Below are 26,159 nucleotides of genomic sequence, written 5' to 3'. Positions count from 1 at the left end.
GGAAGATCAATGTGTAACTTTGTGTTGATTCCTTGACATTTCAAGCATAATCCCATAATATTGAAATGCCAAAATAAAATGCTACGATGGGTTTTTATAGGTAAAGTAACTAACAGTTTCTGGTACTTGTGAATCATTCATCATTAAAAGGACTGATAGTATAATTTGATTTTTTTCATTGGTCACAACCAAATAAATTATAATGGAACAAAGTGCCTGAAAGTCATTTTTTAAAATGTAATGTACTGTTTGCATTTTAAAAGCTTCACTAGTAGTGTTTGTTACTGCCTTTTTATTTTCTTTAGCTCTTTGATGAAAAACTTCAGAACTGCAAAGATGATGACCAGAGAAAAGCAAGTATTATTATTGTATAGATGTTGAATCCCCTATCCAAAAAATTCTACAGTTCAGTTTTCCTTTGCTTCAGGTGCAACCAAGTCCTTTGTTTCATATGTAATTGATAAATTAATTGAGTGTACCTTACAGATGTTAATTGTTTTGAGTTGCTGGAATGGAAAACCCTTGTCATAATAACAGCTGAGGACTGTTTTTCACCTGCTTCATTGTGCCAGAGTATAGTTAAAATTAACTGAAAAGAAACCTAAAGAGCACTGCAGAAACTTTTAAAGTTTCTTATCTTTTTATTTAAACAAATGTGTAACTAAGAAAGAGTTATATTTCACCCACTTTAACTAGTAGTGTACTTTTACTACACACTATTAGCACAGCTTATCAAACCTAATGAAATCTAGCCGACCCGAATATAAGCCAAGGCACCTAATTTTACCACAATAACTGGGAAAACTTACTGACTTGAGTATAAGACGAGGGTGGGAAATGCAGCAGCTACGGATCAATTTCAAAAATAAAAATAGATATTAATAAAATTGCATTATTTCAGGCATCAGTACCTTAAATGCTTTTGAATATTTATATAAAACTGTAATTTAAGATAATACCCTGTTTCCCCTAAAATAAGACATCTCCAGAAAATAAGACGTAGTAGAGGTTTTGCTGAATTGCTAAATATAAGGCCTCCCCCAAAAATAATACCTAGCAAAGTTTTTGTTTGGAAGCATGCCCATCAAACAGAATGCCAGAGCATGCAGGATCAGTAAATGTACGTACTATAGAGTGTTGCATATGGAAATATTGGTAGTAACAAGACATTCTTGATAGGATTCACAGTTTGTCTGGTTATGCTGGTTTGTGATAACAACTACTGTACAGTATATAATAAATGTTCATTTTTTTTGTTCAACAATAAATGTGAATTCTTCTTCATGGAAAAATAAGACATCCCCTGAAAAAAAGACCTAGCACATCTTTGGCAGCAAAAATTAATATAAGACACTGTCTTATTTTCAGGGAAACACGGTAATAAGATTTTAATAAGTTCAACTCTGAATACCTATATACTCAAGTATAAGCTGACATGAATAGAAGCAGGCCAGGATCCTCACTCGAGTATAAGCCAAGGGGAGCTTTTTCAGCCCTAAAAAAAGGCTGAAAAACTAGGCTTATACTCGAGTATATACAGTAATTTCAAATTACTATGGGACAAAGTAATTTCAAATTAAAATAACTTTTTTAAAAAATCGTTGCTTGCCTGCTCAGAACTAAGAAAAATTGAGCTGATTGAAGTTAACCCCCAAATACATAGTACAAGATTGCAGCTTTATTTCTCAGGAACATCATCTAGTATGGTGAATGCGGCATAAAAACAGCTTGCCATGTAGCAGCTTTGCTGAAAACATTGAGACTGGTCTAAAAAGCTGTTCCTGATGTTTGGAGCAAATAATTTGCTGATTTGACTTACATTAACTAGTGTGGTTGGATCAGTATAGAATCTTGCAAAGGGTGTGACCTTGTACTTGTTTGCCCTCTGGTACTAATTTGTTGTAATGGCAGCTTAGTGCTGTAAGGGATGAGCTGTTTTCTTCTTGACTTGTTGTGGCACTCAATATTTCAAAAGCTGCTTGTTGTATTCAGACTGAAGAAAAAGAGCCCTGATTACCACCATTACCCTAAAGTAATAATTTAAATCTCTCCAATGACATGAATATTCTATTTAAGCACTAGATGTATATTATTTTCTTTTGGTTTTATTTGAACTGCCTCATTGACCAAACATAATTAGGAAATTTTCTTCCTAGACAAGTGTAAAAATGTTGATGAAATCCAGGTTTTCTGTTGAAATTCAGGGATAGAGATTACAGGATTTCCTATGGGGTCCAGGATCATTGTGAATTGATCCCCAGGCCCATTGTAGTTGCTGAGCCATGTTCTGTAGATTAAACCCTTGTACCCACCACTCAGGGTAATACATTAAATAGGATTTTTTGGATTTTTCTATACATTATTCATTGTTTGCAAAAAAATTCTTTCCTCTCATGAATTTGTGTCCCACCATTCAGTGCAAATTACACTTTTCAGTCTACTTAAAATTAACAATCGCAGTGAAAGAGTGGAAGATTTATGTTCTCTGTGTATAATTCCAGAATGTATAATTTCATGTACAGAAGTATAAGGATATGATTTAGATTTGCTCCTCTGTAAATTGAAGGTTTTTCCCCAATCGTGAAAGAACTTGGAATCAAACAAGGCTTCTTACTAGAGCAGTAGTTCTCAACCTGTGGGTCCACAGATGTTTTGATCTACAACACCCAGAAATCCCAGCCAGTGTACCAGCTGTTAGGATTTCTGAGGGTTGAAGACCAAAACATCTGGGGACCCACAAGGTTGAGAATCACGTCCTTCTTCCCCTTGCAGCCCTCAGCATTACCACCCAAACTTTTCTGGAATATTCCCAGTCTTTTATGCAGCTTTTGTGAGAGCATAGAAAGCTGCAGAGAAGATTTGGTATTTGTCACTGTTCCCACTCAAAGCAAACAACACCCACTTGGGGGCAAACCTTATTCCAACCTAAAGTCTGGTTTCAGTGGGAATCAGTATGAAATGAAGAATGAGGATGTTAAGGCAGATTTTACAATTTAGTCATCTTGTGTAGCTAAAAGCAGGACCTTTTCAATCTCTTTATCTGTAGAATGGGATTGAAAATGTGCCAAACTGATCCTTGAATAAAATGTTGTTTTATAATGTTGCATGCTAGGAGAAAAAATGGTGCCCTGAGGCACACAGGGCACATTTTTTTCGAATGTTCTCAATATTGTGTTCTCGTACTCTTTCCCTAGTAATTTGCATTCTTGATAATGTAAAAAAAAGTAGAAGTATAAGATGATAGCATTTTTCTGTATATGCTTTGGTTATGCAAGGTCCTATGTATTTTCAGTATATAGAATCTTGGGTGGTAGATTGGATTCTGTGTTTTTGATTCTGCGTATTTAATTTTCAAATATTAATCCCACTTTTAATGTGTTAGGGATGAAATTCATTTTCATTAATTTGATGATTAATAACTCTGTCACTAAATAAATGAATTTATTTTGCAGAAGATTGAAAACCTCAAAGAAACTACCAGTGTGAGTATGTGTTTATCACATATGCAGTGATTAAAGTGTTGTGTGTTTTGTGCTAGTGTGTGAAGCTAGATCTGGTGATGGGTAGGGCTAATGTCAGGCTCCCTCTCACATTCAAAACACATTTGTTTTCTGCTAGTTTCTTCTCCAAAATGGAGAACTACATTTAGATGTTACCCAGGCGTACCCTGTTCCTACACCATCTGCAATGTAGCTATGGGGACGTATTCTGGAACTTGGAAACCCAGTCATTCATTTAGAATATAGCAGTTTGGTGATCAAACATTTGTGTCAAATAGCTATTGAAATGTCAGTGAATGTAACATTTCTGCTTATTTTTCTTCTTAACATTTTATTGTGTTACATATTTTAGAGAAATGCTAAGATAATTTGTTTTTGCCCCCGCAGAGCATGGTCGAATCAATAAAACACTGCATTGTGTTGCTGCAGATTGCTAAAGTGAGTATCTTTAGGAAAAAAAATAGAAAAAATAGAGTTTGTAAAACACATTGTTACTGGGTGTTACATTGTGGTAGAGTTTCTAGTTTTAAGAACTACAAGGAGCATATATGTGTATACACTACATAATTTTCATTTGGTTACTGTTTGAAGGTGGATTAATTGCTAATTGCATTATTAAATATTCTTCATAGATTAAGCAAGTAAAATAAAACATACTGGTAAAGTTTATTATATATAGTCCTCATATAGGTTATACTAGGATGATGTGCTCTCCTTCAGATTAAACTGGTGATGAATATGTTTACCCTTCAATTAGGGAAAAGTGTTGCTGGCCATTACACACTTATGATTATGCTGTGTTATGCTTGGTAAAGAAAGTACATGAGCAGATTCTTTATTTTCATATCTGTGTAGTTTAATTAATTTTAAGGATTGACATTCAATTTCTTCTGGTCAATTTTGTGGAAACCCTCAAGTAAATGTAACTCAATTGAATATAAACCATCAAATTAAGGCTTTTATATTTTTACCAGAGTAGAGTTATGAAAGGATTTTATAAATACAGTAGAGTCTCACTTATCCAAGCCTCTGGATAATCCAAGCCATTTTTGTAGTCAATGTTTTCAATATATCGTGATATTTTGGTGCTAAATTCGTAAATACAGTAATTACAACATAACATTACTGCATATTGAACTACTTTTTCTGTCAAATTTTTTGTATAACATGAAGTTTTGGTGCTTAATTTGTAAAATCATAACCTAATTTGATGTTTAATAGGCTTTTCCTTAATCCCTCCTTATTATCCAAGATATTCGCTTATCCAAGCTTCTGCCGGCCCGTTTAGCTTGGATAAGTGAGACTCTACTGTAGTAACCAAAGTAGACAACGTTCATTCTTGCGGGGACTGATTTTGAATAGCAGGTGTTCTTGTCTTTAGATTATTGAGTTAAAGTATCTTTTCACTCTAATAGTTGGCCTTTGGTGCAGAACTTATAAAATAGATCATCTATTAGTATGAGGAGAAATTTCATATGCATGTTTCAAGTCCTTAATCTCCAGAATAGAAATATATTTACTAATATATTCTAAAGTTTTGGATTCTCTATAGTTAACAAATCTATTAATTACTAACCAATAACTCCAAAGCTTCTGCCAAGCCAGGAAAAAAACCCCACTAAGCATTGCTGGGGTAACTTAAAATCCTAGTCACAGGCTTATTTATGAAATTTGATCAAAGAAACTGAGCTTCTGTGCATTTATGCTGTAGTACAACATTATAACAACAGTTTTATACATAGGTTTCAACATAAGGTATTGGTGCTATAGAAAGTAAAATAAGATGGCTATGCAAAAAGAATAGGATAACCGTGATAGTGTTTGGCTGTAGAAAATAAAAGAAGGTATGTATGCTTCAAAAACAGACAAGAAATACTTCATCTGTGAAAACTAACATTAAGTATAACTAACAGTGTGATTACAGAGAAAAACACATATGTTGCTGGTAAGTTTTTAATTCCCAAAATCACTTCAAGATGCTACTCAGACATATAAACGATCTAGTAAGTTCTGCACTTCACAGTTAAAAATTTATATAGCTGTTTATTTGATCTCTGAGGATCCATAGTTAGGATTTTAAATATTTAGCCTAAATATTTCTTCAGTCTGTTTTTTTAAAAGAGAGAGTAGAAAACATAACTTTTAGGACTGTGTATATTCAGTATGCAGCATGCCTTCCAATTTTTCAGGACATCTGTGAAAGTGGAATAACTGTGAATAAAAAACACTAATTTTTACCTGAGAGCACACCTTTCTAGGATTTCTGGGTCTTCCAGGGCAACTCTGCAGCCAACCTCTGACATGAATTGATCCTAGAGTTGCCCCAGAGATTCCTAGAGAACACACATTAATCAAATCCAGAAATAATTAATTTCACAAAAGTTAAACACTCAAATGTAGAGGGCTAATGGTACTTAGACAACCTTGGTATTTTCACTAAAGAAAATAGAAGGACAAGAATTGGAAGTCAGTGACAGCACTGGATATTTCAGGATTCTTGATTGAAACGTTGGTGTCTGCTGTTGAAGGAACCGGTATCAGAACACCTGCGAAGTATCTGTCAGACAAAGAGGTCAGTACTGTTCAAGGAAACAGTATTAATAAGAAGTGCATCAGTTATAATTTACGTCATACATTACATCATAACACTGCATCATCTATTTTTTTTTGGCTTTGCATAAGTTCTCTTTTGTTAACATTTTGACAGAAAAAAATAATGAAAGAAAAAAGAGTAGGAGGTGGAGAATGAAAAGATAAGAAAAGAACATTTATTATTTGTGGTCTCTGTGACTCACACAAATGGGTTTTCTGTGACTGCACATTGCATCATTTGGAACCTTCTATGTGCTTTGGTGGTAGTCCTGCCCACTCTCTGTGCGCTATACCAGCATCCTTTCTGCCTAAACCCTCAGGTTTTTTTGTCCAGTGCATCAGCATCTTAGGAACATTTCAGCACTTTATTCTGTTCGTGATCAGGAATTTTGGTAAATTTGATTCTGACTCTCCCTTAGGGTTTTTGGCATTAATTTACTTATCTTTCTGGCTTGACCAGATTTTTTTATTGCAATTGTGCCTCACATTTTTTGGAATCAGTTTTGTTTTTGTTCTGTAATGTACTGAATGTCCCATTAAATCCTTGAAAAGAATGGCAGCTCAAAATGCCTTTTGTGCCTTGGGGAGGCATGCAGTGTGTACTCATGCAGGCACTGCTAGGCCTTTACACCCCAGGCCTGCAGGAACAGAGAGGCAGGGTTGGAGGCACTTCTTTATGAGCTTGCCCCAAGTTTGACTTTGCATCAGATTACTTTGTCCAGCTCCTGTTCGTCACAAGTCTTCATTTCCAACTACATCAACTTTGTCCATGTATTCTTAAGAATCTTAAGAGGTCTTTCCTAGAGCCTACTAATATGTCTACCAGACGACACCGGACCAGCTTCAGAATCAGCCATATACCACCATCCTAAGACTCTTGGTCAATATCTGAATACTGAGGACTGCCCTTCGATGTCATTTTCCCAGTCTGCTCAGAGGTGACACACAAAAAAGAAAGTTTCTTCCCCATGGAAGCATGGCCTGTTTGTGGATGGAGGAAATACTTTTGCTTTGGGTAGAAGCAATGCCTCAAGTCTGTTTGTTCTACTTGGTCTGGTGTACAAGAGACAGATCTAGTGAAATCTTAGGAGTGTCTGCCTTTGCCACATGCATCTGATGTGAAAGCGATTTCAAGTGGAAGTTCTTTCTTGTTGACCTAACTGCTATCTCTTTGCATCAGCTACCTTCTTTTTTATATAAAATAATCTTTATTTGTTTTAACAAAATATTTAAAAAGAGAGAGAAAAATCCCAAATTCGGAAAAAGAGAATATATATATATATATATATATATATAGAGAGAGAGAGAGAGAGAGAGAGAGAGAGAAGGAGAAGAGAGTAGAAAAGAAAAAAAAGAAAAAAGAAGAAAAAAAGAAAGAGAAGAATAAAAAGAAAAATAATAAGATAGGTTTTAAAAATGACTTCACGGCAATTTCTTCAAGGTGTTTTGCCTTTTCTTTCTCTCTTTAAGTTTTCCTTAGACTTTCTCTCCATTTCTTCTCATTCCCTCTTCCTTTCTGTTGAAGTTGTCTTTCCTTCTCATCATATTATTTTTTTCTTCTCCTTTGTCATCTATTTTTCCTTTTTTCTTCTCTATCCATTATGGGTATTCCATTATTCTATTCCAGTTTGTTTTTTTAATTGGTTCTCCTTTGTTTTTTGCTAATAAAAAGGTCAGTCTATCCATGTTTTGTATGTCAAGCACCTTTATCAGCCAATCCTCTTCTGGGGTTTCTTCTTTCTTCCATACCTTCTTAACTTACTGTGGAGCAGTTGCTGGAACATGAACTGATGACTAATTACAACAGAGTATAATGTTGGATTCAAGCAGTTAGAACCATCCACTCACTCCTGTATCTTCCACTTGTTTGGATTACAGATATCATAGGCATGAATCTCAATTACTCTCTCATTACTCTTCTGGATCCTCAAAATGTTAATACAGTGTTCCCTCACTACTTCACAGATCACTTTTTGTGGATTCGCTGTTACGTGGTTTTTCAATAAACTCTAAAAGACTATTATAAATCATAAAAAATTACAATTTACAGCCTAAGGAAGGGAGGAAGGAGAAGCCAAAGGGAGAGAAAAGAAACCCAAGAGGCAACAGGATGGGAAGCAGGTAATTTATCAACACACGATTGGTTGATAAAGACTTAAAATAGTGTATAGCTACTAAAATAATGTATAAATATTAAAATAAATATAGCGCCCCTACTTCGCAGATTTTCACTTATTGCGGGTGGTCCTGGAACCTAACCCCAGCTATAAGTGAGGGAACACTGTACGATCGATTGAGATACTGACCTCAGTATTGGTAGGGTTATTTGTGTAGTTACTGAGATTATTCCTGAAAACATAATTGTGGGTGTAGATATTATGAGTACAAGGCCATTCCAGAGCAACTTCACTGTACTGCTATCCAGAATGTTCTTCCGGGTGCCATCATTTCTGCGGTTGCAACTATGTTCCTACTTCACTTGGAACATCCATAGGACCATCAACATTGAATTGGAATGGAGAGCATTGATACCACCTCCTTTCTATTTTGCAATATTGCATGCCAGCCACCTCTCTAGGCAAGGAACCCAGATGTACTTACCAGTATTACTACATTTGTATAGCAGTATTCGGTATTCATTAGATCTCTGATTTGGGAAGGCACTCCATCTGGCCTGTCAATTTCAGCACCTATAGCTATTTTTTCAGAAGGCTGACTTATAGTCTAGATCTGCTGCGTCTCCTGTTTGACTTTCACAAGACATTATTGCGAGTACAGAGAATGGCTCTCCTGTATTGGCACAGGTCAAATCCCTGCAACTCTTGTGGCAGAAACTGATTCACCATCTCCCATGGATAATATCCAGACCTTCACTGAATAAATGTTAAGAATGGCCAGAGCTTCAAGTGAAACAGGTAGATTTATCAATAGAAGACCCTGATTGTAAGGACACCCAACAGTTGACCACAAGTACAATTTTAGGTTATTTCAGGTTATACATTATTCTTGATCCACCCTGTCCAAAGAAGTTGCACGTATAAGGTCATGGGTTCAGTAATTGAGTGGTTTGTGCAGCATCCAAAACACAGTTCAATTATTGTTGATGGTGTCCAGTCAAAGACCTTTCAAAAGGTACACATTGATTTTATACATTTTGATGGTAAGAAATTGAATGTGATGTAAAGAAACATTTATTCTACCGTTCCTTGCTAAGCTGGTTTGCTAATAGAGTGTCTGTATGGGCACATACCAAAAATTCCTGTGGGATAAAGTATCTCCATATTTTGAGAGACAGAGGAAAATTGAAGGGTAGTTTCCATCTTTAAGGCAGTGGATTCTTTTCTTGCAGGACCACAGATTCAGACAATTAAATATGCTGCAGATTGCATGGGTAAGATCATTACAGGTGCAATTGTGATACAGAGACATTAATAATAATAATAACATTATTATTATTACCAACTTTCCCTGTGGCTCAAGGCGGGATACCACATCATTAAAACAAGAGATAAAACAGATTGCAATCTGCAGGGCTCTCCAGTAGTGCCAAGTCTGTGATAAAAAGATTTGCCCTTTGATGATGTTGGTCATCCACACAGTCACCAACTCTAAATTAGAACATATGTATAAGATGAGGACTACAGCTAAGAAATGTGGTTTGTAGATCCAGCAGCAATCCTTTTCCAACCTCTGTTAGCAGAGGTATACACCTGCTGACTGTCATCACTACAGCCGTGGTCCTACATGCCAGTAAAGTTCTTCTGCTTCACCTTCAAGCTTTGCAAAGAAATTCTCTTGCCCCAGTTGATACGAACAGTAATTTAGTCCCTGGGTCAAGCCAAATGGTGGGTTTGATTTGTAGGAGAAAGTCACTAATGTTGCCCAGAATGCATCTCACTTACTTTGAATGGTGATTCAAAGACAGGTTCTGATGCTTTTATCATGGCTTTACCTTCATCACCACAGACAAGTGGCTCTCAGATATCATCAGGAGAGGGTGTGCAATAGAATTCGTGAACTCCTCCTGTAATGGTATATTGTACTACATCTCCCTCACATTCAAAGAGGAAGTAAAGTCCCTCCTGCAAACAGCCTGTTCTGCTCTTTCATCTGTATTGGGAGGTTTTCTACCACTGCTTCATCATGTTTTAAGAAGAACAAAGCCAACACACCCCTTGTCCTTACAATAATGTTTGGGATTGGAAGTGTTTGGATTTCAGATTTTGGGAATACCTGAGATAGTGGAGGTGAGACGCAACTTTAAACATAAAATTAATTATTCATATACACTTTAAACACATAGTCTGAAGGTAAATTTATGCACAATATTTTGTGCATGAAACAAAAATTATATAGTAGACCATCAGAAAAGTCTTGTTATCTCAGCCATCCATGTGGACAATTTAGCATTTTTTGAAGTATGATGTATGCTCACATATAAGTTGACCTCATGTATATGTGGAGGGCAGGTTTTGGGACCAGAATGATGGATTTTGTTATGATCTGCCGATAAGTCGAGAGTGATTCTGCAGAGAGGAGAAAGCACCAATGTCATCTCAGGGGACCAGCCATCCTTGACTGCCATCACCAATTTCCCTGACCAGGCATATAACAAGGTCAGAAATAGCACCACAGTAACAAGAGTAAATGGGGCTGGTATGTCTTCACCACTCTACTCAAAGAAAATGGCTCCTTTTCTGATAAGAGTTATCCACATATTGACACATAGATAAGTTGACCCTGATTTTTGTGACTAATTTTTGACTAACATTTCTAGACTTATACATGAGTATATAGGGGTATTGGGGATTTCAGCTGTACTAACAACGTCTGACCCATGCAATTACTAGCCATGCCTATCTCAGTATCAAGGTCAGATGGGATCAGATGTCTTTAGGATATTTAAGTATATTTCTTCCGTTCAGTGGACTACAACAAATCTTCTATAACCCAGAAAACTCATAACGTTCAGTGGACTAATTATGAGAGATATCACAAATACCAATGGCATTCAGTGTTTATTATTATGTTTGTTTGGAACTTTTGTCTTGAGGATAACACAGATTAATACCGTGGGCCTGTCATATGCACACTCACCTACAAATTCCAATCACTGCAAATTCAAAATGGAGATCTCCCCTATAAGTCCCGATTAATGAAATTGGGCATTGGGCAGCATTGGAGGTGACGGAAAACCACAGCCACCAAATGCGCATTCTTCACGCTCACATATTTCCATTCATATGCTTTAGTTTACAGCAAGAGACACGTGAAATGATGGGAATCCAAACAGAATTTGGTGCTGATTTGCACCTCTTGCCATTTTTCAGATCCTTACAGCTTTCTGTAGAACTGTCAGTGTTGCTGGTTAGAGAGAGAGAAGAATGCCCTGGGATGCACAAATGTGGGCAGCTTTGGGGTTCAAAAACCTATGCAAATGTGTGCACACTCCAAGCACTATGCATGCACTGTGGCTCATGTGCTCTCCAGTGGTGGAGTAGCCCAAAGTTGGTACACCTAGTAGTGTGCCTGACATTTGAGGTTTGCTGCTGTCTCCACTGCTGCCCATGCAATTTCATTAAACTGAAGTTGAGTATTCGTGTTTTTATTTCTCTGTGTGAGTTCCTGGCACCAAGTCCCCATGGGTGTATTCTTTAAATAATTGTGCATTCTGCAAAATGTAGCTTACAGTACTCTTTAAAACACTCTTGTACTTTGACTTACATTATTGGTTTAATTTGTTTAGAATTTTTTCATTAACTATCAATAAATTGATAATTATTGTGTAATCTCAAAAAGTTTGAATGTTTATTGGATAGCTGATCAAATCTTTGCTACACCTGACCAGTATAGTCATAGATATGGTCTTTAAGGAATAGTGTATGAATAGATTCTCCCAGAAACTGCACATGTTTAATAGTGGATATCCTAAGCCTAGGATGTAGGGTTAGGAGTGCTTTTGGGTATTGCTGACTGGAGTAGACATTTGCACTATTTGGATTGTGACTCCTGCTCTCTTATCTACAGATATACAGTAGAGTCTCACTTATCCAAGCTAAACGGGCTGGCAGACCCTTGGATAAGTGAATATCTTGGATAATGAGGGATTAAGGAAAAGCCTATTAAACATCAAATTAGGTTATGATTTTACAAATTAAACACCAAAACATCATGTTATACAACAAATTTGACAGAAAAAGTAATTCAATACACAGTAATGTTATGTTGTAATTACTGTATTTACAAATTTAGCACTAAAATATCATGATATATTGAAAACATTGACTACAAAAATGCCTTGGATAAGTGAGACTACTGTAACACCATGTCACAAAATGTGATAATTTTTCTGTTCCTGGCTTGACAGTGTTATTTCCTGTTTCTTTGTGTGGTACTTACTTTGAAAGTAGTTGTTATACTCCAGAAGCTTCATTTTTGTGGCTGCCTCAAATTATGTTGAATTGATTGAAGCTCGAGATATTCATTGAAAAACTGTAGCAAAATGTGCTGCAAGATGTCATGCAAAAACAATTTTTGCAGTTTAATAAACCTTTTGCATGTTTTTATGATAGAACCAATTAGGAAATGCTATTTCTAACCCAGGAACAAAAATCGTGTGAAACAATGTAATATATGTGCTAATAGAAAAAAAGGTGTATGAGTTTGTTTTTAAAAATTGCTGTAAAATAAGATATTGTGTAACTGAAGTATGTAGTTACTGTTAATCATTGCAAAAAAAAAACAAAAAAACAAACCCTGAATATATTGATGTCTTTAAAGTAACATGTATCTTTATAGTAGATATTTTCATGGTGATCATTTTTCACCACCTAGGAAAGTATGTCAAAGGATCTTATTGGTGGAACTTAGACAGTTATGCCTATCTATCCTAATATTTAACACTATATATAACTAGTAGATATGTTATGTCTCTTCACTGCTGTACTATTTGCCAGAAAGGATCTTCCTATATTTATGTATGGATCTTAATAGTGCTCCACTATCAGCAAAACTAGTTTTTGGCAATGATATTCAAATAATGTTTCAAATTTGTTCCCCCCCTCTTCCTCCTGAGGCTATCTCACTTCTCAGATTGTAGCAAACATTTCTTAAGAGCAACATGTCATTCTCATATAGAGGCATTAATGACCTTAATATTTGTAACATTTTTCCTTAAGGACCAAAGTAATGAGGAGAAGCACGCAGATGGACTTATAGTAAGTTTAATCTTTTATCTCTCCTCTATGCAGAACATTAGTGCTACAATCATGTGAACACTGAGACTTGAGCTTCTCCTCATTTTTGACATTTCTTTCTTTCCTGGTCATGCCTTCTACTGTCTCTTTCAGTATGCTATCACTTTCTTTGACCTTCTGAAATTGATTTTACCTCCACAATCAAGCATATTGAATTCCACTTTCTTCTTGTATTCGTTTGATGTTTTTTAATTAATGAATCAGGTTTAAAACCACTAATATAGATGGTTGCCATCACATTTAGGGCAATGACCAAGTTATTGGACTATTTTCAGGATGCATTTTCTGATTGCCATTTTTCAGCCCAATATGCTACAGAAACCAGTATTGGCATTTTAGTTAAAAGAGGAGGCAATATTTTTTGGCACTAATTCGCCTTCTGACTCAGTCAAAGATTTTTTAAGGCATTGGAGTCTATGTGATCTTCAAGGCTAAGCAGGCCCAGCCCTGATTAGTACTTGATTGGAGACCCCCATCAAATACCAGGTGTTATAAGGCTATACAGACAGTCCCCGAGTTACAAACATCTGTCTTACACATGATTCATAGTTAAGAATGGGGGTGAGACAACAGGAAGTGAGAGACATCTACCGTTTGGAGAAGAAATTCACTCTTGAAAGAGTTATCATGGGCTAAAGCTGTCTCCACTGAAGTTTTATCACCAATCCTTGTTTCCATGTCAAATTGTCCAAAATCCAATTATCACAGGAAAAGAAAGTGAGGTGAAATCATCTGAACAGGAGCACAAATTGCAAAGCAAACACCACACGGGTCTGCTATACTATTGAAATCTTATATATCTATATAGAGTTACACTTTAAAAACGTACCTGTTCCGACTTACATACACACACTCACACTCATAGTCTTTTTCTGCCTGTTTTTTGTTCATTTCAAGAACCTGAGAAATAGATTTAAACTTCTCAAAATCATGAGAGAGCTCATCAGATAGACTACTGCAAAAGTATTAGAGAGACTACAGGTCTATTTCAATGAGTTTTCTTGTCAAAGTATCATTCTTACATAAAGCAATATCTGAAACATTAGGGAGTACACAAGAAAATTCATAACTGTTTTCCCTATAAATAAGGAAATTTTGGACAGCTAGTTCCTTTTTAAAGCTAGTTTTTATTACTTTAAAGGAAAGATTGCTTCCATTTCCATCTGTAAGCAGAAATTCAATGCAATTGTTGGTTTCCCCAGTTTAAGAGAGTATTAAGAGTGGATACATAGTGTGAAATCCATTAGCACAAATATTTTGAAATATCACCTTGCGTCTTCCAAACAAAGATCCGTAGTTTGACAAGGTTAATCTTTATTACTAGACTACTCTGTAGCTAACATAGTTGATCACACCTTGGCCTCTATTTAAACGTACATTCTGAGTTTCCAGTACTGAGTTCCTACCAACTACCAAACACCATCCCATCAATTCCAGATATGCTTTGTGAAATAAATATTAGTACTAACTAGTACAGCGAATGGTGGGTTACAAACAAACAACTTGTGAAAGGCCACATAGTCCCATTCAAGCTCTAGGATGCTGATTGCTTGAACCTTTTGGTGAAGAATGAGGATCTTCAAATGTCCTCCTTCCTGCAGATCAGTAGGAGTTGAGATGTTTTCTACATCTTGCATAGCTGTTAGCATGGGCGTTTTAACATCTGGAAGACAATGTACTTTAAGGTTTTGTTTTATAGTTTCTGACTGTTGATGCTGAAATGAGTCTTCATAACAGTAGTGTTCTATTAACAAAGCTTTCCATTTAAAACATGTTTGGGCTTGTCTTTTACAGCTGAGGCTACCAGTTCATGTAATTAGATTGTGAACCCTAGATGGAAGGGAGCTCTCAGATAATTCATACATACAGTAGAGTCTCACTTATCCAAGCCTCGCTTATCCAAGCCTCTGGATAATCCAAGCCATTTTTGTAGTCAATGTTTTCAATATATCGTGATATTTTGGTGCTAAATTCATAAATACAGTAATTACAACATAACATTACTGCGTATTGAACTACTTTTTATGTCAAATTTGTTGTATAACATGAAGGTTTGGTGCTTAATTTGTAAAATCATAACCTAATTTGATGTTTAATAGGCTTTTCCTTAATCCCGCCTTATTATCCAAGATATTCGCTTATCCAAGCTTCTGCCGGCCCGTTTAGCTTGGATAAGTGAGACTCTACTGTACATATTTTTTAAAAACTATAGTGCTGATTTCACAAGCAGCCATACCCCACCACAACCTCTTCCTTTATGCATTAGCTAAGGAAATGAGATGTTTCCGCTTCAAACTTGCAGCTTGCTTTTGTGTCCAAAAGTGCAAAACTAGTTTATCTAGATACGTATCTGCTTCTACATACATTAAACCATGGTTTGCAGTATGTTTAAAATGTCACTTTATTGTTGTATAGCACTAACGGAAATATTGGATGCATTGCTGCTACCCTAGCCCAGTAGGCATTCATTAAAATGGGGATTAAATAAAGCCTTTTGAATAAAAGTTTTGTTTTGTAGTTTTACATAGGGTAGCTTGTATTGAACTAACTGTGGAAAAAACTGGTAACTAATGAGGATTAGTGGAATGTAATCTAAACAAATTGTAGAAGCCTTGCTGCTGCATTCTGCACCATTCAAATTTTTTATATTGGGAGCATCAGTGCTTAAAGTACCTTGCGGTTATTTAACCTCTAGGTGACAAATTTCAATTATAAAAACCGGTTGTTGTTCAACTGTATCCATAACAACTCTTGAGTGCTAACTCTGGAACCTCAGTATAGTGTATGTGAGAGAATTGGGGGTTGCTACCCAATAACTAACACACATGTCTTATTCTTGGGCTGTTTGTGTCACAATGTACAAGGGATCAGGTATGTGCCACAGACAGGTACATTTAACTATTCAGTAAAAGTATTTTATATTGTTTAGACATCTGCTTAACCAGTCATTATTTCACTAGGCAGAAATTACTGCATTCCAAGCATAATTTTGTCTGTGTCTTAGTCCACAGCTTGGATTGGAAAATTTTCTGGGTTGGAAATAGTCTTATTCTGTCTTAATGACACTGATTAGAGAGATCAAGTGATTTGCAAAACTGAGACCCCTGAGACCCCTGATCTGTTTTCTTCATCATTATCACACCCACATTCTTCTGACATAGCTTGTGCTTCCATTATCAGTCTATTTGAACCTTGATGGTTATCGCGGCCAACTCATCTGACTACAGGGTTTCCATTCAAACCTATTTGATGTCAGTGGTAGATAAAATATTTTAAATAATTGAAAAAATTAAAAAACCTCCAACAGATGTTGAGGAACACAATGGGAGTCAAATTCAAGGTTGCTGGGCTGAAGAGAATCCAAAACATCAGTGCATTGAAACTGCTAATGATTGCCATGATATGCAAATTTTTCTCATCTCTGATAGATAGAAAGAGCACCCGTGGTGTCTGACAGTCTGATAAGTAAACCTAAATTTGGTAATGAATCTTGTTAGATATCATATTGCTCAGTGTCACATATATCAGATTTTTATTGCACCTGGAGGATGGTAAAGGAAGGCTAGACGAACATAGACCTCTGGTGTTTGATTGCAGTAGCATGACTGCTGTAAACAGTGCTATAAACTCGAGGTAGGTATGAATGGGTTTTGGCTCGAGCTGATCCTACTACAGCTGTGTGCATCTCTGTACAACATGAAAGTAAAGAGCAACTGGCTCAAGAATCTCATACTGGGAAAATATGAACAGGCAAACAGATAAAAGCTGAGACTAAGATAGGCCCACCTTGCCAGCTTCCCCAGCATACTAATGAGGCATACATGTTGACATTTGGTCACCAAAACAAATAATAAAAAAACAAAGATTGGCAAAAGAGAAATAAATTGGAGACATTTTGGAGACAGCTTTTAAGTGTTCAGCATTTGCCTAACCTGGTTTAATTTCCCACAAGCATAAACATTTTTTTAAAGAAATGTGTGTTGAAAAATGTTGAACTGCTTTTTGGTGGCAAAGAAACGTATTATTTTCTTTCCAGGTAATATTTGTCTTGGACACTAAATTATTTGTGTACCTAAGTAAAAGAAGAAATGGCAAAATTAGAAAGAGATTAATTCTACTTGTTTGGAAGCTATATATTAAAAACAAAAATAACTTAATAATACATTTTACACAGTGGCTAGAGACCAACTTTTTCCCTGTGGCCCGCCCCTGCTTAGCAGATGCAACACCTTGTCACTGTTGTTCACCCTTTTGGGGAAGTTCCAGCTTCAAACTGGTAATGAGAAAATGGAGTTTCTGAGCAGGTAGTTAAAACTGCCACATTTACATAGTTTTCTGAATTTTGGTTCTTTTCTAAAATACCAGGAGGGAGGATGTCAAGGGAGTTAGCAAATCACAAAGATAGGTTATGGAGTTTTCATATGGTCCATGACTGCATGTTCTGAGCCCCGGTGGCGAAGTCTGTTAAAGCACTGAGCTGCTGATTTTGCAGACCAAAAGGTCGAAGGTTCATATCCCGGGAGCAGAGTGAGAGCTCACTGTTAGCTCCAGCTTCTGCCAACCTAACAGTTCAAAAACATGCAAAGTAGTAGATCAGTGTGAGTAGATCAATAGGGATCGCTCCAGCGGGAAGGTAACGACGCTCCATGCAGTCATGCCGGCCACATGACCTTGGAGGTATCTATGGACAACGCCGGCTCTTCGGCTTAGAAATGGAGATGAGCACCAACCCCCAGAGTGAGACATGACTGGACTTAACGTCAGGGGAAACCTTTACCTTTTTAATCAAATTCAGACATCCCTTCTTCATAATCCAAACAAACAACACATTCTAATTAATTTTCTTCACTGGCAGTGAATCATTATCAGCTTGCTCTTGCCTTATGTATAAATGTTAATTATCTTAATGTAATATATAGTAGTAGAGTTTACTGTAGAATGACTTCCAGATGAATATACTTGTGCTACAACAGTGTTACTGCCTTATTAATAAATGAAGTGATGCTGAACAATGTTCAATGTATCTGCTGCTAAAGAACACACATTGCTATCTATTTATCTCTCATGCTTTTCACTACTGTGCTTTCATCAATTATTTTTACATGTGTTCTTGCTAACATTTTGTCCAGAAATAGTCCTGTTCTCTTTCCCTTTACATAATTAGCTTATTTTAATTTTGCTCTTGCTGTATTATGGTTAGCATATCTGTATCTAATTTTCTATTTTTCCAGGTTAATTCCTTGTTTGATATGTGATTTTTGTACAATAGTTGTACTTAAATGTTTTCTTTTGGTTTTGGTCCATTTTGTCAAGTGTTTAACTTACCAAGTGCCTACCCTGATTTTATCTTGATTTATTTCTCTGACAGCATATTCCACAAATAGCAGTGATTTGGTACTTGGTATCTATTGGGGTTTGGTTTCAGAATGCTGAAGTGCCGTTATATACAATGACATAGTAAAATATATAAAATGAAGTGAAAATATAGCATCTACTATTTCTCCTTGTTCACCTGCTGCCCTGAGGAAGGAAGAGTAGCTAAAGTTCCTCTCTTTTTTTTCTAGGAGTCAAAGAAATGGTTTCTATCCCCCTGCTAATTAAGCACATCCTTTGTGTGCAAATTTACACAACAGCCTTGACTTTAGGGGGGAGTGAGTGTGTTGTATAACAGCTTCAGGAGGGAGTTAGCAGCAGCAGCAGCACTGTAATTCCCCCCACCCCCACCCAAATATGTGACTGTGTACACAACAACTGAGGTCCATGTCATAAAATTAGCAGTACTGTCATTTTTTCTTGCCCACACCACTCAGTACTGTTGTGTAAACAGTGAATAAGTAATATAGGATACAAGGATATGAGGGTCTTTCTGTAAGGTAAAACAAAATTGAACAGAAGTTGCACTCACCCAATCTGTAGCGCCTCTAATGAACAGGCTGAAATACCTTCTATTTCTGTCAAGATATATTTATATATTTTTTTTTCTTCAAGGCACTTGGTAAATTCTTTTAATTACAAATTGTTCAATTGTATTTCAAGAAGTGTTAGAGATTTCTTTTTAAATAGAGTAAAATACATCTGTTTTCTTGTAGTGTTCCTCACACATCAATGGAATTAAAAGTTAGGAATTTAGGGTTCTATATGGGTGCATGTATGTTTATGTTCAATAATATTAAAATGTTAAATTTAGTTTCAGTGTATCTATAGCTACCACTCAATACAGATTACTAATTCTTAGAAAAATTTTATTTCTGTCATTTTCCATTTTTTTCAAGATTTATCTGTTTCATTAAGAAAGTTCCTGGGTAAACCACAATTCTCCAAAAGGTTTTAATTGTTTTTTGTGTGTGTATGTCACAGAGCACTATTAATCCTGTTGATGCAATATATCAGCCTACTCTGTTGGAATCTTCAGTGATCAGCACAATGCCTACTCAGACAGTCTTATCTCCAGGTATAGTGAATAGAAATTACTGGTACATCAATACTCTGAAACCTAATAGGCAATTTTAATGTTCAGTACGTGTAACATTTTTCTACTTTAGACCCAGTGTCTGATGTCATAAAAAGTTAACATTTTTCTCTTTGTGTATTTTTAAAAAGTCTTCCTTTATGGTATCTGTGTCTCACACATGAGAATCTGTGCCTACAAAGACCATTTGAGAGCTAGATCGCTTCTGTTGAGCCCCTGCCTCTCCATGTTGCATATGATCTGGAAAACCTATTAACACGGCTGATTTTGCTGTTCAAAATCGTTTCTATAGGCATTGCTTTGTGTGCTTCAGTACCATTGGCCCAGGCTGTGGCACAGGCTGGTGAGCAGCCAGCCAGCTGCAGCCAGCTGTAACAAATTACTCTGACCAAGAGGTCATGAGTTCGAGGCCAGCTCGGAGCCTATGTTTGTCTTGTCTTTGTTCTATGTTAAAGGCATTGAATGTTTGCCTTATATGTGTAATGTGATCCGCCCTGAGTCCCCTTTGGGTTGAGAAGGGCAGAATATAAATACTGTAAATAAATAAATAAATAAATTGGCTTCACCATGTGTTCCACCAATGGATCACTCTAGTCCTGGCAAAATATCCCTCACTCATCAGCGAATTTTATTAGTTTTTATTTCAGATTCAGCCTAGTCCCGTGCAAATCCATAGAGATTAGTCCAAAGTTTCCACTGCTCTCAAGAAGCTAAACAAGTCTTTCAGAGTTGAAACCAACAAATGTCCAGTGTACTGGTTTATGTTCAGAGGGTGCGATGCTCAGTCAGTCTTCTACCTGCACATCAGTAAAAGGTCAATCTCTCCATCTTAGCCATCCCTCCATCTCACGCAGACCCAGTTCACAGTTCATCAGCACTCACCTGGAACAGCAAGAACCATCTCACCTTCATCAGAAGCCACCTCCCGCACCTCCACCAATGGAGTAGTCTTCCAGTGACTATTAGGAACATCCTCCACCTGGTTGTAATATTTACCACTCATATTACAATAGAGTACAGGGTCTATTATTTCTATTAACTACTGCAAATGTCTGTTATTTGATGGATTTGAATTCCTACTTGCCCTGAGAGCCCCACAGTCAAAATCTCCATTATATCCGCCCCCATCTTCACTATCTGGTCAACTGGTTCTTCAAGATTGACCAGCTTCCACCAAACATGCTGCTTTGAGGCCTCTAGATCCTCCCTTCTCTTTTGCTGATCCATCTGCATTAAGTCTAAGACAAAAGACCACATAGCAATCTCTTTCTTCTGCATTTCTTTTAGATGTCTTGTGGTGCAGGCACTCAGACACTTCTCCATTTTCAAGCTCTTGTTCTGTGGACCCTAACACAAATTCATCTGCTCCTTCTCCACCAAATAATCACTGGACTTCCAGGATTGATGGCCTTGACCACAGTAATAGTACCCCCTCGGGTGTGAAAACCGTCACTTTCATGTTACATTTCTTTCAGAAGCTCTCACTTCTAGCATTCTTATTGAAGCTGTCAATATGTTTTGCACATGGTAGATGTTGGACGTGCCTTCACCTTCTATGTTGATTGAATAAAACTCTTCAGAACTCTGGGCCTTTTGGCTACTATAGAACTCATAGGCAAGGTTGTGAAGCTTCTTTTTGCCTCACATTTTGAAGTGGATGACTGCGATCCTCTCATTAGTGTACACATTGCCAGAAAGCCAGAACTTCCCTCAATCTGTTCTCATTTAATCTGTGTTCCTGGTTGACATTCCTATATAGTCTTATCTGTCCAGCAGTTACTAGGGCTCATCTGCTTACATTGGTAAAGCGCTCTAGAGTTGATGTTTGGGATAAAGATTCTACTTCTTTTGGCTTGTCTGTGTTTCAGTCATTGCAAGCATAGTCTCATCCTCCCAAGTGTGCATAGCTCTAATGTCCCATATGTGTAACTCACATAAACCATGAAGAAGAAAAGTGGGTTGCTTACCTGTAACTGGTTCTTTGAATGACCTTCTATGGACTCACTCAACTTACATACCACCCCTCTAATGCTATGTTTAACTTCTTTGATTGCTTGCTTCTTTTGGTAGACATGGAACTGGGAAGATTTGAGCATATGTGGTACAGATAAGAGATGAGCCCTTAGCCAAAGAATTTTGGTTCTAAAGATATTTCTAAAAATGGTCAGAGTAAGTATAGGAATTCCCATGTGAGCTCACAGATGACCACTTTTAAGAACCACAATTGCAGATAAGCTACTGCTTATTTCAAGCTTTCTGATGTGAAGGACCAGCATTTTTTTAATACGCAAGAAACCAGTACCATATTTGCATCCATTTGCTACAATCTGCCACAGACTGATATTCAGTTTCTCAAGAAATGGTACCAGTACATGGACCACTACTTTTAGTAACTTTGATAAAGAATACATGTATTCAAGCCAAGTACAGTAGAGTCTCACTAATGCAAGCCTCGCTTATCCAAGCCTCTGGATAATCCAAGCCATTTTTGTAGTCAATGTTTTCAATATATTGTGATATTTTGGTGCTAAATTTGTAAATACAGTAATTACAACATAATATTACTGCGTATTGAACTACTTTTTCGGTCAAATTTGTTGTATAACATGTTTTGGTACTTAATTTTTAAAATCATAACCTAATTTGATGTTTAATAGGCTTTTCCTTAATTCCTCCTTATTATCCAAGATATTCGCTTATCCAAGCTTCTGCCGGCCCGTTTAGCTTGGATAAGTGAGACTCTATTGTAGTTACAAACTGCATGGCTTGTGACATGTATTATGTAATCTGTTATGTTTTTAGCTCTTTCTAATGGCTTCTGTTGAGGGAAAAATGGCCTGTTAACACTTTTTGAATGTGCTATAAAGCAGAGCTTTCCAAACATTTCATATTGGTGACACGCTTTGTAGACAATGCATCATTTTGCGACACATTATTTCAGTTTTACTAACAAACTAGAGGTTAAAACAACCCCCTTATAAAATCCACGGACACATATATAAATTGTAATAATGAAATGTATGGTAACACAACCTATTTCACGAAAACTTTTCATTTATATTTTTCAAAATATACAATTTATTGTTTGTTTCACACACTTGGAGGTTTCTCGTTATTTTCAGAAGACATCTTCACACTGCAGCTGACACACTAGCATGTCACAACACACAGTTTTGAAAGCTCTTTGCTAAAGTATATATTGGTTTCTTTCCTCTTATTTTCAAATGGATTGAATGTTTAACAAGATGTGGTTGGTTTCTTGTCAGATCTGATAAACTTTACTAAATTAATTCTACTTACATTCCTGATCATGATTGTGATGAAAATGTGATATCATGCAGAATCTGGATGCTTGCCTCTCTGGTTTCATTTGTTAATTTACTGTCTTTTAGAACCAGCTCAGCTTTGCAAATCAGAACAGCGACCATCTTCCTTGGCTGTTGGACCTGCTGTAACATTACTTGGAAATCACCAGACTCCAACACCAAATAGTACAGGTATACTATAAAGCCAGCTCTATATTCTAGTTCCATATAAATATGGGAGATTGCCCATCACCACAAGTGAATGTTGTATTGGCTGGTGATAATGAAAATTTGGGTAGGGTGGGGGCTTATTTTGTATCATCTGAGATGGTTCATTTGTTTAAGTAATCACTTCTATTTTTGTATTAATGTGATTGGTTTGTACCACTCTCTGTTGGTGATGCCTGAAATGGATTCATGTTGTGATTATGGATACAATTACATCCCGGTTCCTGTTATGAATTACAGATCTCTATGTTTTACAAGTATAATTCTAATTGGATAGACATATTGAATTTGATGCATTAGCATGTTAAGACACAATATCTATCTGTATCTCAAAGTATGTGTGTCTGTGCCACCAAGGCTGTTGCTAGGTGACAATCCAATACCCATTTGTGATGTCACTGGATTGGCTGTTGCTAGGTGAAGGATTGGGTGTTGCTAGGCGAAGTGGACCTCTGTGATGTCAATGAAAAAGAAAGATGACACGTATATGAGGGGAAAGAAGGAAGGAAAGAGCCACAAAGAGAACCATGTTGACATGGAGACATTGTGAGGTAGGCCCTCTCAGAGCTGGAGAAGGGGAAAAGGAGAGAGTAGGGAAGGAAGAAAAGAAAGGAAAAAAAAGGAAGGGGGAAGAAAGAAAAAGGAGGGAAAGAGGAGAACGGAAAGGGGGGAAGGTATGAGGAGAGGAAAAGAGAAAGAAGGGATGAAAGCAGAGGGGCAGTGACCCCTCTGACAACTAGGCAACGCCAGGTAGATACGCTAGTAGTTTATATAAGCCACAAATTCTCTGTAATTGTATGTGTAATTTTTTTTCGCTTTACAGGAAGTGGACAATCGGTACCCAGCAGCAGTTTAACTTCTCCGAGTCATGTCAATCTTTCTCCAAATACTGTTCCAGACTTCTCCTATTCCAGCAGTGAAGATGAATTTTATGATGCTGATGAATTCTATCAAAGTAGTTCATCCCCAAAGAGATGTTTGGAGTAAGTGATAGAAAACCTAGACATATGTTCTTTTGAGAATTGAAGACAGTTGTATTATATATGGATTTGAATCCAGACGTACCGTCATTTATGGCAGAAATGCGTAAGGCAACATTTTCACACAGCTATATCACATGGGAAAGCTCCATTTTGTGTGTAGCCTTCTCTTTGCTTAACTTTTTTTGATACTTTAAATCAATTTTATTTTTGTGAAATTACCGAATGCAAGTTTTCTTTGGTCTTTGTCTCATTGCTTAAAAGGTGTATTCTACCTTTCTGTCTTGCATGTGTGCATGCATTTTGATAGTTAAACTTTTGTGAGAGTTCTTTAGATTGTTGTGCTTAGAATAGCCAAAAATGTATTCAGCTAAAGGAGTTTTGTATCCTTTCATAGCCCTTCAGGGACAGGGACAATCCTAACACGCAGCAGTACAGGAAATAGTATGAAACGGCCAGACACAGCAGAATCCCTCAATTCTTCCATGTCTAATGGAACAAATGACGCTGGTAAGAGAAATTTGCACATTTTTCAAAGACGAAGTCATTTCAGTATAATTTTTGACGTTGATTACAATATTGATACATAGAAATTCAAAAATGAGTGTATATTCTGTATAGTAGGTATGGATTGCAGTAGTGTTTCTCCTTCGTGATCTCTGCTGAAATCAGCACCTCTGATAGTTGATTCACTTGTGCAGTAATCAACTGGAAACCTCTGGAAAGCTATAGGCTTGTGGCTGTGGCCCCGCCCAGCCTCCACAGGAGGCAATATAGGCCATGGAAGGGGCTGCAGCCTCAGTTCCCTTTCGCCGCCGTACTGCGGCCTGCACATACTCCTAAGGCCAGGCCACCCCCGCCAGTATTGTCACCTCAAGTACGTCCATTGCCACTGGACCCGCTGTCCTCACGGCATCACGGGGGTTGAGACACATCGTCTGACTCAGGTTCCTCAGTAGATATGCCTAAAGACCCTGATCAGGCTGATGCTTTAGCAGCAACAAACCTAGAGAAGGCCTCAGCCTTTGCGGCTTTAATGGTGCGCATGGCTAAGTCTTTAAGTCTCTCCACAAAGAAGACTCAACAGCCAGTAGACGATCCTATGTATCCTCTTGACTAGCAAGTTCAGCAGGCAGCGTCTGTGGCAGCTCTGCCATCCTTGCCATACTTGCTCCAGTTGTCTAAGAACCCTGATCAACCTCCCTCTTTGGTTCCAGCTGTGTCAAAAAGGTGGGATACAGCCCGGGCTGTGGCACAGGCTGGTGAGCAGCCGACTGTAACAAATCACTCTGACCAAGAGGTCATGAGTTCGAGGCCAGCTCGGAGCCTGCGTTTGTCTTTGTTCTATGTTAAGGCATTGAATGTTTGCCTTATATGTGTAATGTGATCCGCCCTGAGTCCCCTTCGGGGTGAGAAGGGCGAAATATAAATATTATAAATAAATAAATAAATAAATAAATAAATAAATAAAAGATACTGCATTGATTTGGCATCGGCAAGTTGGGTTTCCCATCCTCCCAAACCAAATTCAGTAGTCGTTGACATGGCCAAATGTAGGAGATCTTCTAGATCCCATCCTACTCCATCTGATAAGGAAAGTAAGAAGCTAAAAGGAATCGGCAAGAAGGCACATGTGGGCCTAATATCCCATATAGCTCACTATGGTGCATACATGGCTTCCTACGATGCTTTTCTGTGGGAGAAGATGGCATCATACCTAGATTTCTTACCTTCTGACAAGCAACTTATGGCTAAGGCCTATAATCGTGTGGCTCTGTTGATAAGAGCCCAGATGGACTTAAAACCCCATTATTAGAGGTATAAAACTA

At 37.2% G+C, this 26,159-nt stretch overlaps 1 protein-coding gene across 8 annotated transcripts in view; it reads left to right on the top strand.

The window, feature by feature from the left end:
- Positions 1-26,159, top strand: part of osbpl9 (oxysterol binding protein like 9) — a 99,276-nt gene that overhangs the window by 58,777 nt on the left and 14,340 nt on the right. For 6 of the 8 annotated variants that reach the window (XM_003220298.4, XM_062978310.1, XM_062978312.1 and 3 more), the window contains 8 exons: positions 306-353; positions 3,453-3,482; positions 3,888-3,938; positions 13,271-13,309; positions 19,706-19,799; positions 23,210-23,314; positions 24,174-24,333; positions 24,728-24,840. In XM_003220298.4, the coding sequence (XP_003220346.2) occupies positions 306-353; positions 3,453-3,482; positions 3,888-3,938; positions 13,271-13,309; positions 19,706-19,799; positions 23,210-23,314; positions 24,174-24,333; positions 24,728-24,840 (640 nt within the window). The remainder of the gene's footprint in view (positions 1-305; positions 354-3,452; positions 3,483-3,887; positions 3,939-13,270; positions 13,310-19,705; positions 19,800-23,209; positions 23,315-24,173; positions 24,334-24,727; positions 24,841-26,159) is intronic. The other 2 variants (XM_003220296.4, XM_062978311.1) reach the window with 1 other exon arrangement.

The sequence above is a fragment of the Anolis carolinensis genome, chromosome 4 (genome assembly GCF_035594765.1).
Source record: "Anolis carolinensis isolate JA03-04 chromosome 4, rAnoCar3.1.pri, whole genome shotgun sequence".
NCBI classification, from domain to species: Eukaryota; Metazoa; Chordata; class Lepidosauria; order Squamata; family Dactyloidae; genus Anolis; species Anolis carolinensis.
This window is presented reverse-complemented; position numbering and strand designations above follow the sequence as displayed.